Raw genomic sequence first — 18,210 nt, 5'->3', positions numbered from 1 at the left:
AATGGTCAAATCAGTTGTGAGTCTTACTGAAACCCTAAATTCCAATTAAAATCGATAATGGAGACACGGAGGAAGTCAATACTATAGTTCGGGATTGACTGTTTGTGTGTATCACATGTTTTTCCCAACTCATGCGATGTTTGCACAGTCTAGCAGACGGATATCAGTAAACATGGGTCTATCAAAGAATTATGATTGGTTGTTGCACATGAACATTCGTTTACTTCTTTTAATTCAATCAAAGGCGCAAGATAAAGGAATCAAATACATAATGAAAGGGTTTGCATTCAAAAAATCCTAATTCAATGCATATGAAACAAGGTTTCTTAAATAATCAAAGAGATATCTACTATGAAGATTTAAAAGATGTTCAACTACTCATGAGCAAATGAGACTAATCATCAGATTCATCATTGTCTCTGCAACTGCCATCTTCTACGGAATCTTCGCCCGACTCCTCTTCAGGGCCATTTTCAAAATCAGGAACTTCCTCCAAGTGATCTTCAGGATCGTTGTAAATTGCATCCAAGTGTAGATGGTGGATTTTCGACAAGGGCTAAAATCGTAAAACCATAATTATACATGCTTTTGATCCAGCAATCAGATGAGTATTGAGGCTCATGTCTCTCATCGAAGCATGAAAGCTCATGCCACAAGAATCTTTGACTGAGAATACTGTCTCTCAGAGTATATGTAGATGTGTAGTCTCTCAGCTGAGGCAACGACATATCTCATGAGTACTGAGCAATTTCATTAATTACTTCTATATATAATCGAATGATTGGACGACTCCTAGACAGCTCGCCTGCTAATATAGAGCAATAACGTCTTCAGGATGTAAGAATGTTTTCCCTGACTATATAAAGAAAATATCACGCTTCAACAAGCTCATATTACTCAATTCTCAAATAATTAATGCTCCTGGAAAACATGCCTGCTAGTATAGAGCCATCAATTAATTATCTCTAATCCTTAAATTCATTAACTGAATATTCAGGAATATTCTACGTTCTTCATAATATTTCGTTATTTCAATTTGTGGTTCTTCCCAGCAGAACTCCATGGGTTAGTGATAAATATTCAACGTACGGGTATCTGAGCCGCTATCGAGTAATCCCCGACCAAAATGGTGCAAGTGTACTCAGCAATAATGCACTAACGAGCACCTGAATGCACGAACGAGCATTCCAAAATACAAAGGAACAATGAACTTATGAAAAATAGGAAGACAAATAATAATAATAAAATATTATCTAAGGCGCTAGGGGACTGGGGCCACCGGCCGGCCAGTCACGCCGTGGCCAGTCCCACGCCTAATTTTATATTTTATCATATTTTTATTATTTTCCTTGATCTCATGAAAATCCCTTCATTTGAACAAATATCCTTCATTTTAAGGAAACTCCTCAGTTTCATGGTGTTTCCTCCGTATCAAAGAAATAATAAAAATTAGGAAAGGTATCGCGAGACCAAGCCTACTAGCCGTCCGGTCATGCCCTAGTTGTGGCCGGTCCCACACCTTGCATTCCTTATTATTTTATTATTATTTCCTTCATCCCATGAAATTCCTTGATTTCATGATATTTCCTTCACATTAAGGAAAAGATATAAAATTAAGGAAGACTCGGGGGACCGGGCCCTAGCCGGCCGACCATGCCCTAGTCGTGGACGGTCCTACACGCCCTTTGTTTTATTATTATTATTATTATTATTATTTATTTCCCTAATCTCATGGAAACTCCTTCACTTCAAGGAAACTCCTTAGTTTCAACAAACTCCTTGACTTCATGGTATTTCCCTAAAATCATGAAAATAACATAAAATTAGGAAAAGTGTCATGGGACCGGACTCATTGGCCGGACGGCCATGACTTGGTCATATCCGGTCCCACAATTCATGATTTCTTTATTTTATTATCATTATTTCCTTCATCTTATGAAGTTTCCTCAATTTGAGCAAAAACCTTGAATTCTTCATATTTTCTCAAAATGTTGCTCAAACGCGCATCAGAAAATATCAAAATTCTCAGGATGGAGACACGAACACTTTGGTGACATGATCATATTACCTTGACCGACCAAGGTTGTCTCTTTGGCTTGCAAGAGGCCGGTCCCGCACATTTTCACCATTTGACCTAATTTGTTCACATTAGGTTCAAACTCTTCCAAACAACTTGGAATTTCATAAAACGATCGACAGTCGGTCCCATGACCAACCAGGGCCATTTTCATGACCCCTTGGTTGGTCCTTCATCTCTTCATAATTTATTAGGTTTTATCACCTAAGGTTCAAACGAACATTATTTTAATGAAGGATTAAACCAGCATTTAATCATCTTTTCACCAACTGGTCTTCAAGGGACTTTGGTATCTTGCTCACTTGAGCATATGGGCGTTACATGGTCGACTCATCATCCCATGTAGCCGGTTCCTCCTTCACTTTATGGTTGATTTTCAATAAATCATCAATTGATCAAAATTAGGGTTTCGAATCCAAAGTACAAAACATAATTCTGGGCAAATTCAAACACTAATAATTTTTCGTTGATCCCGTGATCAATATTTTAAGTAATTATACTCGGTTCAGTTGCCAGTATTCTAAATTAATATTTTACTAATAATTCATCAAACGAGCAATATTTGCTCAGACTAAGAAATATTGGTTCAAGTATCAATATTCAACAATCCATCGAATGAGCAATATTTGCTCACCTTAACTATCAAAATTTACTCGATAATTATACCTTTGTCTCAACAGACACGTTCGATTCACGAGTATTAGAACATTTGTAAATCACGTTCGATTCAGCAATACAAGGACTCATCGTCCCATGAAGTCAGCAACTGACTAACTAAATACACGTCTGCCTTGCAGACTCACAATCACGAGATATCAATCGTATTACATGGGGGGATATTAACTAGGGGTTTGGTCTGGCGGTCTAGGGCACGTGTGTTCATACACACGATGAGAATGTAAGCAAGTCGTGCAATCAGTTGGAGGAGTTAGCAAAATAGTGGATGGAAAATCAACCAAGTATTCGCACGATGAGCAACTGGTTTTAACACAATTTACACTTTCCTACTCTTTGACTCCAACAACTGTCACACTTCATGGGATCAAGGTGTTTAAAATTCTAGAAATATAAATAAGTCTCTGAATCATGATTTAAAAAGAGGATAACCTTTCGTCAAACAGACAACAAGAGATTAACATCTCAACGTCTGAGAAATTACTCTCAACAGAGCAAAATTCAATCAATCAGAACTTATCTTATTTCTCCACTCAGAATATACAATACACCTACAATCTTCAATCACCATTGATCTCACACGTTTCTCAGCTTCCTTCCTACAGATCGACCCATCCTCTCTTGTAACCGAATTGACTCTGGAACGGCATTTTCTAGGTTTAGGTCGGAGTCCTACATATTGATCTCTCGAACTTAAAGCACTCCCTTCTTGCAGTGCATCTATATGAGGTTAAGCATTTCGCTCGGTTCAAGGATTCCTCCGCACGGTCGTCTCCTCAATTCCGTAAAAACTAGCAAATCGTTTTTCCTCATCTATAGATTGGTGACCACAGTGGGAGATCATTCTCTCGGTTGCAACAATTCTCATAAAGATGGATGGTCTTAGGTCTGGGTTGGTTACTAACTCGGGTTAAACACCCGACCCTAATATCGCAATCTCTAATGGTACCGCCAATACCACTCCTTCGGCGCAACCTGCCACTACTAATCCTCCAAACACTTGTACTCCGATAATCACCCATGAAAGTCACGGTACTGGCGCCATCAACAATCCACTCTTCTGTCGATTTCCTGAAAAACCAGAGAAAATACGCCTACCATAGGCGATATCATGAAGGTGCAAGAGACTCTTGTCAAGAATCAGACTGACATGGCTGCCACTCAGAAGGAACTATGCAATTATCTCAAGACTCTTACAGACAAGATGTCAGAGAAAACTCAGGAGAAAGGAAAAGCTAAAGAAACATCTTCGGACGCTGATCCTGAAGTCACTCCAATCTATGTAGTAGATGATGAAGAAGTTCATAAAGCTAAAGTTGCAGACAATCCGCCAGCGAAGGAACAGCCCAAATTCATCACTCGTGAAGACTTGGAACGCCTCTTGGAGGACCGTGGAAAAGATAAGACTTCATTTGTCCATCGTCACCAACCTCCGTACCCTGCTGCTACGCAAATGATTCCTCTGCCAAAAGGTTACACCTCTCCAACATTCACCCTTTATGATGGAACAGGCAATTCCCGAGAACATGTTTCTCGATTTCTGTAAGCATTGGGTGAACATGAGCACAACCATGTTGTCCGTATGAAGGAATTTTCAAAGTCTCTGAAAGGAAAGGCATATAACTGGTACAACAACATCCCACCAGGAAGTATCAAAAATTTGGGGAAATGGTTAATGCTTTCTACAGAAAGTATTCTTCGTTTCAGAGCAAATTACCCTCTCTGATCTCGGAAGGATGTTTCAAAGGAGCAACGAACATCCTAACGACTATGTAAAAAGGTTCAGAGTTCAAGCTTTGGACTGTCATGATCCAAATATCACAGAACAACAACTCGTGGACTTGTGCATCAATGGAATGATTCCAGTCTACATAGCTTTATTGGAAAAACTCAGGTTCCAGACTTTCTCAGAACTTCATGAAGCGGCTAAGAGATCAGCAACTACTGCACCTGCTTTATTGGAGAGAGATAAGACTACAAAGACTGAAGAACCACGAAAAACTCGAGGTAGAAGACGTATAATCAACAAACAATACAACCTCCAACCTTCCACAAATGTTTTTGTAGAAGGGAGCAAACGAAAAGCCGAGCCGCAGCCAAGCATACTTCTCCAACCCCTTCGAAAGCACAAAGGAAGGATAATCAAACTCGAGATGCACAAGCTCCTATCCAACACGCAGGGGATGATCAAGAAGCACCTGATTTCCCTTTTCCCATTGAAGAGGTGATTGAATTATTAGATGTCTGGGTTCAAGAAGGTGCAATCAAGTTACCATATGTCAGGAAAAAACCAACTGAAGAAGACATGGAAAATCCTCATTACTGTCGTTTTCATAGATTCATCAATCATCCCACAAAGGACTGCAGAATCTTGAAGCGCATATTCCAAGAAAAGGTCGAATCAGGAGAACTCAACTTGGGAACTGAAGGAGTACACATAGATCCTCTTCCAGTCAGAACATTCACTCTTTTTGAACCGCCTGTCAAGGAAGCAGTTCAATCCTTAATCGAGCATGTCCGCGAATTACTATACTTATCAAAGGCTCAAAGGGGAGACATGTTTGCTGCATTGAATCACATTGTGTCAGGTAAACGTTTATTGATTCAAGAGACATTTCCTGAGCCTCCTTCAACAACAGACAAAGAGATGTACGACTGGGACTTCTCACCACAGTCCATCTCAAGGAAAACGAGTTCAAACGATCATTGGTTGATGTTGGCACTGCTGTCAATGTTATCCCTCTGAAAACTCTCAGAGTTGCTGGTATCACACGAAAATAAGCCATTCATGCTCCAGTATCAATCACGGATCATGAAGAGACACCTAAAAAGATGCTTATGGCCACATTACTCTTAAGGTGAGCATAAACTCAGCCTGGACAGAAACAAAATCTTACATAATCCGAGAAGATCTAGGGTATGATATGATCCTTGGACGTACGTGGATTCATGCTGGAAAGGTAACTCCAACACCTTCAATTGCACATTTTTCCATCGAGGAAACCTATGATTCGGAAGAAGAAATAGAAGATACGTCACCGTTTGAATATCTGAAGGAAGTCAAAACCTTGACGGAAATGACATAAAAGCCTGAAGAAAATGCAAATGCTTTCATCAAAAGGTTTCGCGCTCAGGAAAGTCTTATTCCTCCTTATTTGTCCATATTATCAGTTTTCAAACATGCTGCTTTGGTTCGAGGGATTTAATACACCAACAACTTAGCTATTGCAAGATGCTATGAATGGATAACCTCACCTCAGCAATATTTCACTAAGTGGTTGGACGCAGAACCTCTCCGAATCGAACACCTCACTAATACAGTCATTGTTGAAATAATGGCTGAATTCAACAAGCAGTATCTCAAATATTCTCCTATGCGCGAATGTCCATATGTACCGTAAAATTAGAAGGCTTCAACAACACGGAATTCCACTGCACGAAGAATTCCAAACCAACAGAAGATATTCAGGGCGCGGACGATCAAGTCTAACAAGTTCCAGGAAGGAGATTTAGTTCTCAAAGCAACTAAGCGTAACTTTCATTATGCAAAGAACTCTAACTGGGAAGGACCTTTTATGATCTCTAAGTCTGTTGCTGGTGGATAATCAACATGGATAGCAAGGAGAGTGTGGCCGTAATACACAAAAATTGGCTTAAGGCCTTTGACGCCTAAGGTCCTAAACGTTTGAGGTATTAGGTGTTCAAGGCACCAATGCCCAATATACCTGAATTTGGCATTTAGGATTTTCTTTCATTGTATTTTAATTCCTCCAAAATGTTTGCAATACTTGCATTCAGTAATTTGAATCCATTAATTTATCAAATTTCAGTTTACTTAAAAAAAATCTCTATCAAATCCAAAGAAAATCTTCAATCATCTACTTATCAAAAACAATCAAAACCAGAAATAAAACCTCACATCTCCCTGAAGTTCAGAAGTCCAAGAGGTTATAGAAGGGAAATCAAAGAAAAACAGCAAAGGAAGATTTTCGCTCCTCTGCATCCTTCAAGACTTGTAAGGCCGCCTTTTCCATGTCCAGCTCTTCATTCAGCCTAGCAATCTTTTTTTCCCTCCATCACAACATCATTGGGAAAGGGTATGTTCTTCTCACAGGAATCCTTAATAGCATTTATCTTCTTACAAAGCCACTTCACGTTGAAGCCAAGCCTCTCAGAATTCTGCAAATTGAACTCCCAATCAAAGAGTACATCTGGAGTAACAGTATTTCTGGCCCTAGCGCATATACCACTCACAACACACAAGATAGCACTTACTTGCATTTTTAAAGAATAAGCATGCTTGGGATCTTTGGTAACGATGATGTGACCAAATTTCTTCCATATCTTCTCGTACAAGCTAGCATATCCAATAGGAACGTTGAATCCACCAACTAGTTCGTGGTATGGGAGTGATGCATCAAAGGGAGGGTCAAAATCAATCCCTTCACTCGGGTGTTCATGCACTGTTATACGATTCTCAATTACTGGAGCAACTTCTACAGTCAGGGCAACAGTTTCTTTTACTCGTGGTTCGACTTCTTCCGCCACTGAAGCAACAACAATTGAAGTCTAGGTCTCTTTAACAACATCAGCAACAACTCCCTCACGAATTTGAAGTGCAGAGATGGTCGTTTCTTCATCAATAACCTCAGGGTTGCTCAGGTCATCATTATCGACTCCTTCCTCATCTAATTGTTGGATCAGGAATATGCAAGACTATGATTTTACGATTTTAACCTTTGTCAAAAATCCACCATCAACACCTACATATTCGGAAGTTAGGACGATTTCCACTGCAACATCTTTTCTTACAACTCTGAACATCTTTCAAACAAGGTCGTTCAGTATCAAGACATCACTGCAACTTATTACAGACAAATTAAACACTTGAATAAAATTCTCTCATTTTGGAGATAAATTTGATTTCGCAAAAACATTATCAAGAGTATCGTGAAAGAATTCATATACTCCATTGAGACTTTCTTTCAGAGTTGGAGTATTCACATGACCTAAAATGATGTTTATAAGTGTAACCCGTTATAGGGCGACATGATTTATTAGAGGGGCGGCATTCTAATAGGACAAAAAGGGTCATTACATGATCATTCAAGGTGTCCCTTATCAAAAAAACTGGAAATGACAAATTAACCCTCATAATTGATAACCTAGTTTAGTGATGATAATCAAGTTTAATGTTAATGATTAATTTCACTTATATTAACTCAAAATCAAAACAAAATCATATTTTAGGGCTTAAAAAATATTTGGAGATGGTAGAGAAGTTTTAACCCAAGGTGAAGGTCAATCTCAATCAATTGAAGAAATTAACCAACAAAGTGAAAACCCAATGCCTGAAAATGACCAGGTATACTTCTAAATTAGTCTCAACTAGATTTTTGTTGCTCAAATACGTAAAAAAATTCAACTTCTTACATTTTCAGAGCTAATTACGGTTGGCATTTTGCTCGTAACCAACCGTAATTCATAGTTACGGTTCGTAAAAGATGAACTACCAATCGTAACTGGTTAAATTTGGGGAAAACTCAATTGTAAAACCAGTTACGGTTGGTAACTAAATGCACGATACGAACCGTAACTGGTAACCAAATGCTCGATACCAACCGTAACTGAGTTACAGTTAGTAACCAAATGCTCGATACCAACCGTAACTGAAGAAAATTCTCAGATATAAGAACATACGGTTGGTAATTGAACTATTACCAACCGTAACAACATGAAATTCTCCAGTTACGGTTCGTAATAGAGTTAAAATCAACCGTAACTCACATAAACCCAGAAATTTCAATTTTCACCTAAAACCTTAATTTCTGATAGAAATTAAACTTAAATGGAACAAAATAAACTGAACCCTAAGGTCCCTAACTGGGTTTTTCATAACATACCTCATATAAGTCATTATACTTGATTAATTTTCGAATCGCTAATTAATCGAAAACGATAAAATTTTGAGTTTTAATGGAGGTTACAGTTGATGGGAGGAGAAGAGAAGAAGAAAGAAAACAGATTTTCAATTTAGCTTTGATTTAGGTTAAAACACGAGGAAGGTAATCTAGATAATTTACAAAACCATTTGGACACCTCCTAACCAACTAGACGGACACTATTATCACACTGCCGCCCCTCTAATAAACCATGCCGCCCCTATAACAAGATACTTATAAGTACATGAGTTTCTTGACCAATGCCTGAGCTAACAACGACACAAACAACATTGGGAGAGCAGCTCATTTTGCGGGGAAAAAAAGGTTTAGCGATGTAAGTATCAACAATTAACCAAAAACACCACACTTTACATAGAGGACTTGCCGAGTAGGGCTAGTAGCAGTCCTGGTTCATTGATGCCATATTCTATGGTTTTTGTGATGTTTTTTTCTCTCTCGATAGGACAGAACACTGGTTCCTAGACTACTGTTATGAACCTAGATGTTCTAACAAGATGGTGATGATAGTAATGTCAAGATCCTCACGTATCAAGCCACCCGGTTCTATTGAGCGAGGTTTAATCGATTGAATGATTTGATTAAGAATTTGATAAGATCCTTCATACAGACTCTAGGTTGTTATAAATCTTACTCAAATAAACTACCCAAGATCTAACGGCTATAATGCCACTAAATGTTTACACCTAACCCCTTCATTTTAAACGACAAAGACAATTTGGTCAAAGGCTACCAACTAAAGATTATGCTAAATAGTTTCATCGAATTGATATGGGCACCCTCATCTTAGGCTTGGGGCATAACAAATACCGTCCCTTTCAGAACATCCTTGTCCTCAAGGATGGATGACATGAAAACAAACAAGTCTGATGGAGAGTCCTTCCAGGTTGCATCTTGAAATACAACTGTTACACCTTGTAGCTGGCTGACATAGCTATTTACCCAACGCCACAAATTGACTCTCATGAATGCAAGTTGATGGCTCTTCTTCAGCTCCAATGGGATCTATATATGGTCGTAGTCGCAGGCCTGCCCTCCCTTTTACTTTAGCGTATCCATCTCTTCGGTTCGTAGTGCTATTAGTTGTAGATGTATGTTTGTGAGATGAGTGGACCTGTGTGTACAATTCCACTTTCCTTCCAAAGAATAACAGTTCTTTAGAACGCCATTTTTGTCGAAGTAAGAAGCCCAACAACTGACAACAAGGCAAGCATCGACAAACATTATCCAAGGTGTGATTAATCAGGTTATAGTGCAGAACAGTTGTATTGATCGTTCCCATGACTTTCCATGATCCAACATAGAAAACTCCTTCATCCTCAGTGAACCTAACATTTACTTGCCCTTTTGAAATACAATCTTCAATGTACAAATCTCTAATTCTTAGCTTGATATCCCTAAGGGTACCCCTACTGTAATTATGAAATGCTACAACACCAAAAAATCTGACAAAGAGGAAAATAATGTGTTGAGCACACAATCTTCTCCTCCTGCTAGGTAGATCGTATAACTGACCTCCTTGTGGTTGAGTTGTTGCAGGCTTTTCAATCAGGTCCATACCCAATTTCGGTTGCACGAGAACTTCAATGTAAACCCTCACTACCTGCGTGAATATTAAAATTGAGGTGAAAGCAATCATTTCAATAAAATAAGAGAACCCCTTGATACAGTAAAGTTAAAATAAGGGTGAGAAGATTTTTAGCAGACAATTTGTGGTTGACAAAATTTTTGCTCCCTAAACACACAATATCTATTTGAAACATTTTTTAACAAACATCTGCCAAGCCGTACTAGAAACACTACCATTAGCTACCATACAAGCAATTCGATCTATAAACCATGAATCTGATTGGTACCCATTTTTGTTAACCAGTTCATGAACAAAATTTCCATTGTAATTATTCGTTAAAATTGAACACGCACCTACCAAGGAACAAGAAATACTTGTAACATGATATAATTCATATTTACCAATAAAATGAGAAAAACCCTTCATAACTTCAAATTTATTTCCACGATCAAGTAACAATCGACTATAATCAAATAGAAGAGGAAAACAATTCTTACCACTTGGATTTTTGTGACCAATAATTAGCTCCTTTAAGAGTTCAACACTCCCACAACTAACCTCAATTATGTGCTGGTTATGGCTGTTGAAGCTTCTTATCATTTTAGTGACAACAATTTCAGTTGGAGAACCCCTAATACAAGTTAAATAACTCAAATTAGGAGGGGGTTTTCCCTCATGTGGGTTAAACGTTGTTGGAGTGTTTTTTTCCCTTGAAGAAAAAGGAAGGAATTAACTCGAGATCAAGAGAATCATCTTCTGTTACTTCTGATATAAGTGAAGGGACTTGGGGTTAAATCAATCACTTTCTCTGAAGTAATTAAATCTATTACCGATTCTTTGTTGACAATCTCGTCAATAATCTCAGCTTTTTCAACTACTTGTTCTTCAGATGGCTGAAGCCGAGTTCATGCAGTAGATTTGTTGAGTGAGTCCAACTGGTTTTTTGTGGTGAAAACGAGAAGATCCATTTGATGAAGAACATGTTCACGATCTGGTAAGCTTCTATCCCACAACACCCTTATTTTCTCCATCTGCGGGTAAAATAATCTCTTCTCTACAAGCCTAATTACCTCCAATTGAGCAAACAAATCCCCCACTGCAGAGTAGGCACAAAATTTTCTGGATGATACAAATTGTTATGAACCTAGCTATTCTTAACAAGATGATGGTGATAGTAACGTCAAGATCCTTACGGGTCAAGCCTCCCGGATCTACTGAATACGGTTTAATCAAGTGACGGTTTTATTTTGATTAATAATTTGATAATATCTTTCATACAGACTCTAGGTTGTTATAATAAAGCTTACTCAATTAAACTACCCTAGATCTAACGGCTATAATGCCACCAGGTGTTTACATCTAAACCCTTCATTTCAAATGACAAAGACAACCATTACATTATTTGGTCCAAAAAGAACTAGTAGAACTGACAAGACAAAGAAGGTTCGTAAGAAAATAAAAAATCATGTTTGGCAAGCATCACAAAAGGACACCTACAAATTAATGTAGATGCATCTTGGATCTCTGACATTTTGCCATCTAGTTCTGCCTTAATCATGAGGAATGATGCAGGAATTTCAGAAGAAGGAAGAGCAGGACAGTCAGCAAATACAGACCCTCAAGAAGCATAAGCTACTGGAGTGATGAAGGCAGCCATTTGGGAAAAGGAGAAAGAAATCAAGAACTTCAACATCGAAGAAAAGTGTGAAAGCCTTTTCAATTACCTTCACGAAAAGAATTCAAACATTTCTTGGCGTGCTAAAGCTTATCTTGATGAGGCAGATAGGATAAAAAATTTATGCAACAACTTTTTGGGTTTTCATTTTGTTCCTAGATTGGTAAATATGGTAACGAGTACTTCAACAAAATCTGTAAGGAGCTTAAATTCAACTTTAAATTCGGAGACTACACCCCACCTTATATTCAGCATCATCTATCAGTAGATATATCTAATATCATGAGATCTCCTCAAAGATTGATATTAGATGGCTCTACTTCTATTGTAATGCAGAATCCTTTTGAGTCTTAGTTGTTTAATGAAATACCTTATTCACAACAAAAAACAACAACCATTATTTAGTTTAAGGCTACCAACTAAAGACTATGCTAAATATTGTCCTCGGATTGATACGGGCACCCTCCTCCTGGGCTTGGGACATGACAATTACATCCAAATTCCTTCAAACGAAAACAACGTATCACCCTGTCCTACGGCCGGGTTTCAACCTTTTCTTTGGCTATTCTAACCTACATTTGTTGCATGGTTAGGTTAATCTCTAGTTACTTTCACATTTAGTGTTAGATGTGCTCTTAAAGTTGGGTTAAACTAATTAATTTAATTTTATCCTCTTTTAGGTGTCATATGTGCTCGCAAGGTTAGGTTAAGCTAGATTTCTTAATTTCTTCAACTTTTAGGATTAGTAGGTGCCAAGGTTAGCTTTGGTCGGTAATGTCATAACCTTGCCAATCCTTTTTCCACGACACAATGCTCGACTATAGCTTTGTTCAATAACCTAGTAAGTAATTAGAACTCTTAATACATTTGATTAGAACTTAATTTGTCTTTTATTGGCGTATTCTTTTTCCGTTTATTTGTTTTTTTAGTATGTAAGAATTTAATTGTTGGGGTTAACAATTGATTATTATTGGTTGATTTTTACTTAACATGTCTTTGGATTTTGTTTATCAGGTAACTGATGCAATCTATACACATCATTGGAAAACTATCGTTGTGGAAGATGATGCAAGTGAAGTGACCAAGGAATGGATAACTCTAAAACATCCCTTGCTTGAGCAGGCTGTATAAAGATGACTATCACAAGACTACTCTAATGCGACCACCAATCCTTTTCCTTCAACGGTATTATTTGTTAGAAATGTTCTACACGTTGGATGAAATCAATATCAAGATGGGTCAATCATGGTTTCTCTGAACATGTCACTACTTTAATCTACCTATAGTGGCGACTTAACATAGTTTTGGATGTATGTTCCAATATGTCTTGTTTTAATTTTTTTCTCTCTACTATACATGGAAGATCTAACCGTGGCGTGATATGCACATCAGAATTGATGGTCAAACGGGGAAAATAAAAAATCATCTGATGAATCCAGAGAGTTGGAACGTTCTAGGTGGAACTTCGCGGAATAATAATGTATATTTGGGTACCTCGCGGTCGCTGAATGATTCATTGGGTTCCACTTAACCATCAACATTTGTGGAGGTTAATACGGGTGAGACAAGAGGGTTAATTAGAGTTAAGACAGATATATGGTTAGGGATTAGTCTTGACGTGATCATCGGTTAAGGTTGCATGTTGGGCCAAAGAATAATTTCTGAATTATAGTTATATAATTAATGTCGGTTTGGTTAGAGATTAGCTATTCTCCGGGTCGCGGCATAATCTCTACTGTCCAACCCAGAATTGATCTCTGTCATTTTTTGTCCATCATAGATACCACATTTTCTTCGAACATTGATTTGTTTGGTAATTGTGGGATTCTAATCACAACATCGTAGTGCGAGGGAGCATGAGAAGCATCAAAGCACTTTTTAGTTCGTCCGGTTCTATGGGCATAACACATTGGTCAAGTTTCTACCCAGCGGTCGAGACTCAACCGTTCGGCGTAGTTTAAACCGGCCGGTTTTGTTTAGACCTCCAACTATTTAGATTCTGCTGGCCGGTCTAGTCTTCACTTCCATATAGAATTTGATCTAACGACCATAAATCTCCCCCTATAAATACCAAATTCCTCTTTCATTTTAACTTACACCTTCTCTTCTCTACTCTTCACATTTGTTAATATAAAACAAATTTCATCATCCAACTCTTTCATTCACTCGTATTGTGTAGTTTTTTTAATATGTCTCAAGCTAATTCTCAATTGACTACAAATAAGAAGATTAGGGGTCCAAAATTTACCTTAGCCGAAGATGAAAGCATCTGCAGAAACTATGTGTTCTTTACACAAGATAGTGTCGATAGTGCCAAACAACAATCTACCAAGTTGTGGGATAACATATTTGCTAAATTTCATGATGAAACTATGAACATCAACAATCGTGATGCAAATGGATTGTACGATCGCTTCATTGTAATCAACGCCCAAGTTTCCTTGTATGTTGCTGCTATAATTCAAGTTGCTCGTGCTCGAGCGAGCGGTATTGTCGATGTTGATGTCGAGCGAAAGTGTCGAAATGATTTGCAACACAAACATAAGAAAAATTTTGGTTATGAAAGTTGTTATCATATTTTAAAAGTGTTGCCTAAATATAATCCAGAAGTGTTAGCAAACATGCAGAATGTACCTGCAATTTCACCATACACTTCTTGTCCTTGAACGTCGGGTTTACAACCATCTCAAACATCTCATCCCCCTTCGTAGAATCCATTTTCTTCACCAGAAATCACAACAAATAACAATTCAAACTTGAATGTCAATGCTGCGATTAACAGAAAATTATTAGGAAGAAACAATGTAAGAGCAGCGAGAAAAGCTGCCCAAGAAGTAGAAGCAAGTGAAGGGTTTTTGGATAGTTTAACAGATCATCAGAAGACCGTCGAAAAATAAAGAGAAGTAGATCGGTAGTTCTTGACTAGGGAGATGAATAAACATCGAAATCTCAAGAGAAATTTGTTTCAGACTATGACAAAAATAAGATTCTAAAAGCAAACACCTCAACAATGACCCCCAGACAATTGATGGTGTGAGAGATGGAGATGGACAGGTTAGCAGAGGAGTTGGAAGAAAAACGAAACAAGAAAAATTTGGAAAAACAATTTGGAGGTCAAGCTGAAGATGAGGATGATGAAGACCACGATGAAGTAGTGCCACTTAAATAATTAATATATCAACTTTAATTTTAATGAAGATTAGTTCGGTTATGGTGAATGAAATTGTTCTAGTTTTTCCTTACATTAAAACTTTGTAGTAGTTTTTTCATTACATTAAAACTTAAACTTGACAACATCCATTAAAACTAAAACTAAACTTAATCCTAATATCCCGTACGAGTTATTAGAAACTCCTTAAGAATTTGGTAATGCGCTTCGTATTTGACAATCCTTCGCATAGCTATAAAATCCACAAGATCTTTTTTGATAGTCATAAATCGGAAAAACAAAGCAGCTCGATCCCGGTTATGAGGATTACATGTCTCTATGCATAAGGCATCATGAATTTTACCCAAATAACTCATACTGGGTAAATCATTCATTTGTCGTTCTTCACCTCTCTTCGGGTAGTATATTACATAGTTTCTACAAAGAGATAAATCTTCATCTTCGGTAAATCTAGGATCTTCCATAAATTAAGTAAAGGTGTGATTTTGAAATGGATGAAGTGGAGAAGTTTTCAAGTGAAGGTGTGATTTTGAAATGGATGAAGTGGTATGTACTTATAAAGATTGTTGGTGATTGAGTCTAGGCCGCAAGCGATTGAGTCTAGACCGTTACTTCTAACGAAACAAACAATTAAACTTAAACAACTTCAAAACAAAACTATGAAACAAACAATTAAACTTAAACAACTAAACTTGAGAACACTACTCAATGCGTCCTCAATCTCTTCCAAACTTAGCCCACATATTCGCTCTGGGATCTTCCCTTAACATGTTATACAGAGTTCTGTTCTCAATATGACTAGTCATTTTCGCATAGTTCCTTGCAGGTAATCCTCTTGCTGATTGAATATCATGCCTTAAGTCTTCATCTTGATGGTTAGTCCAATTCCTATTATGACGGGTTTTCTGAATTACCATGTTATGCATAATGATGCAAGTCAGCATAGTCTTATGCATTTCACGAGCACTTAAACCACGATAAGGCCTACAAATGATTACAAACTTCCGCTCCAGGATTCCAAAAGCCCGTTCCACATCCTTTCTCAGATCCATTTGTCTATTATTGAAATATGAGTATGAACGACCCATTTCGCCGGCAGGTGGTTGAATGTAAACATTCTAAAAGCAAACACCTCAACAATGACCCCCAGACAATTGATGGTGTGAGAGATGGAGATGGACAGGTTAGCAGAGGAGTTGGAAGAAAAACGAAACAAGAAAAATTTGGAAAAACAATTTGGAGGTCAAGCTGAAGATGAGGATGATGAAGACCACGATGAAGTAGTGCCACTTAAATAATTAATATATCAACTTTAATTTTAATGAAGATTAGTTCGGTTATGGTGAATGAAATTGTTCTAGTTTTTCCTTACATTAAAACTTTGTAGTAGTTTTTTCATTACATTAAAACTTAAACTTGACAACATCCATTAAAACTAAAACTAAACTTAATCCTAATATCCCGTACGAGTTATTAGAAACTCCTTAAGAATTTGGTAATGCGCTTCGTATTTGACAATCCTTCGCATAGCTATAAAATCCACAAGATCTTTTTTGATAGTCATAAATCGGAAAAACAAAGCAGCTCGATCCCGGTTATGAGGATTACATGTCTCTATGCATAAGGCATCATGAATTTTACCCAAATAACTCATACTGGGTAAATCATTCATTTGTCGTTCTTCACCTCTCTTCGGGTAGTATATTACATAGTTTCTACAAAGAGATAAATCTTCATCTTCGGTAAATCTAGGATCTTCCATAAATTAAGTAAAGGTGTGATTTTGAAATGGATGAAGTGGAGAAGTTTTCAAGTGAAGGTGTGATTTTGAAATGGATGAAGTGGTATGTACTTATAAAGATTGTTGGTGATTGAGTCTAGGCCGCAAGCGATTGAGTCTAGACCGTTACTTCTAACGAAACAAACAATTAAACTTAAACAACTTCAAAACAAAACTATGAAACAAACAATTAAACTTAAACAACTAAACTTGAGAACACTACTCAATGCGTCCTCAATCTCTTCCAAACTTAGCCCACATATTCGCTCTGGGATCTTCCCTTAACATGTTATACAGAGTTCTGTTCTCAATATGACTAGTCATTTTCGCATAGTTCCTTGCAGGTAATCCTCTTGCTGATTGAATATCAGGCCTTAAGTCTTCATCTTGATGGTTAGTCCAATTCCTATTATGACGGGTTTTCTGAATTACCATGTTATGCATAATGATGCAAGTCAGCATAGTCTTATGCATTTCACGAGCACTTAAACCACGATAAGGCCTACAAATGATTACAAACTTCCGCTCCAGGATTCCAAAAGCCCGTTCCACATCCTTTCTCAGATCCATTTGTCTATTATTGAAATATGAGTATGAACGACCCATTTCGCCGGCAGGTGGTTGAATGTAACACTGAACTAAAGTTGACCATTTTGGATAAATTCCATCTGCAGGATAATAACCATGAATGTAGCGATTCCCGTTGATAGTGAAATTTACCTGAGGACTAATTCCATACTTTAAATCTTCAAACAAAGGCGATTTGTGTAAAACATTTATATTGTTTTGAGATACCGGGAGACCAAAAAAAGCGTGCCATATCCAATAATCATAAGAAGCAGCAGCCTCAAGGATAACCGTTGGTTTTGCGTAGTGACCTTTTGATAGACGCATTTATGTGTCTAATATAGCCCAATTGTATATTGTGTTAGTACCCATTTTTGTACTTATTATGGATTTTTATGTCCCTGTAGGTATTTCTGGAGAAATAAGCTTTTGCGGCGAAATTGGCTAAAAAAGTGGTTTTTGTGATCGTGGGAGAAAATTACTATACGGACTCTCACTTTGGATAAGGGGTAACCTAATTACTAAGGGGTGACCCATTTCCAGGCATCTGCTAAAGGGAGACCGGGACTGGATAGGGGAAGGTCACATTTCTTCACGTTTTCAAAAATGCATTTTTGGCGGGAAAATGCATGCAGCGAGGAGCAGATTTGGAGATCGAATTTCTACGTGATTTTAGGAGATTCAATGGCTGTATTTGGTACGTATGGACTCTACAAGACTCAACAGGTCTGTTACAA

General features: G+C 37.6%; 1 protein-coding gene and 1 long non-coding RNA gene across 2 annotated transcripts; both read right to left on the bottom strand.

Annotated features, from left to right (window-relative positions):
* Positions 1 to 9,271: 9,271 nt before the first annotated feature.
* On the bottom strand, positions 9,272 to 11,525 carry LOC113349735. Its single transcript, XR_003360345.1, has 2 exons — positions 10,780 to 11,525; positions 9,272 to 10,315 (listed from the first exon to the last, which is right to left on the bottom strand). It is a non-coding gene; the product is annotated as an uncharacterized LOC113349735 (long non-coding RNA).
* A 5,615-nt stretch (positions 11,526 to 17,140) lies between these two features.
* Positions 17,141 to 17,800, bottom strand: LOC113352405. The gene has a single exon (XM_026596226.1). The coding sequence runs from the start codon at positions 17,798 to 17,800 to the stop codon at positions 17,141 to 17,143; it is 660 nt and encodes a 219-aa protein (XP_026452011.1).
* Positions 17,801 to 18,210: the final 410 nt, after the last annotated feature.

This window comes from Papaver somniferum, chromosome 2 (assembly GCF_003573695.1).
Source record: "Papaver somniferum cultivar HN1 chromosome 2, ASM357369v1, whole genome shotgun sequence".
In the NCBI taxonomy this organism is placed as follows: Eukaryota; Viridiplantae; Streptophyta; class Magnoliopsida; order Ranunculales; family Papaveraceae; genus Papaver; species Papaver somniferum.
Note: the sequence above shows the minus strand (reverse complement) of the source record. Positions and strands in the feature narration are given on the sequence as shown.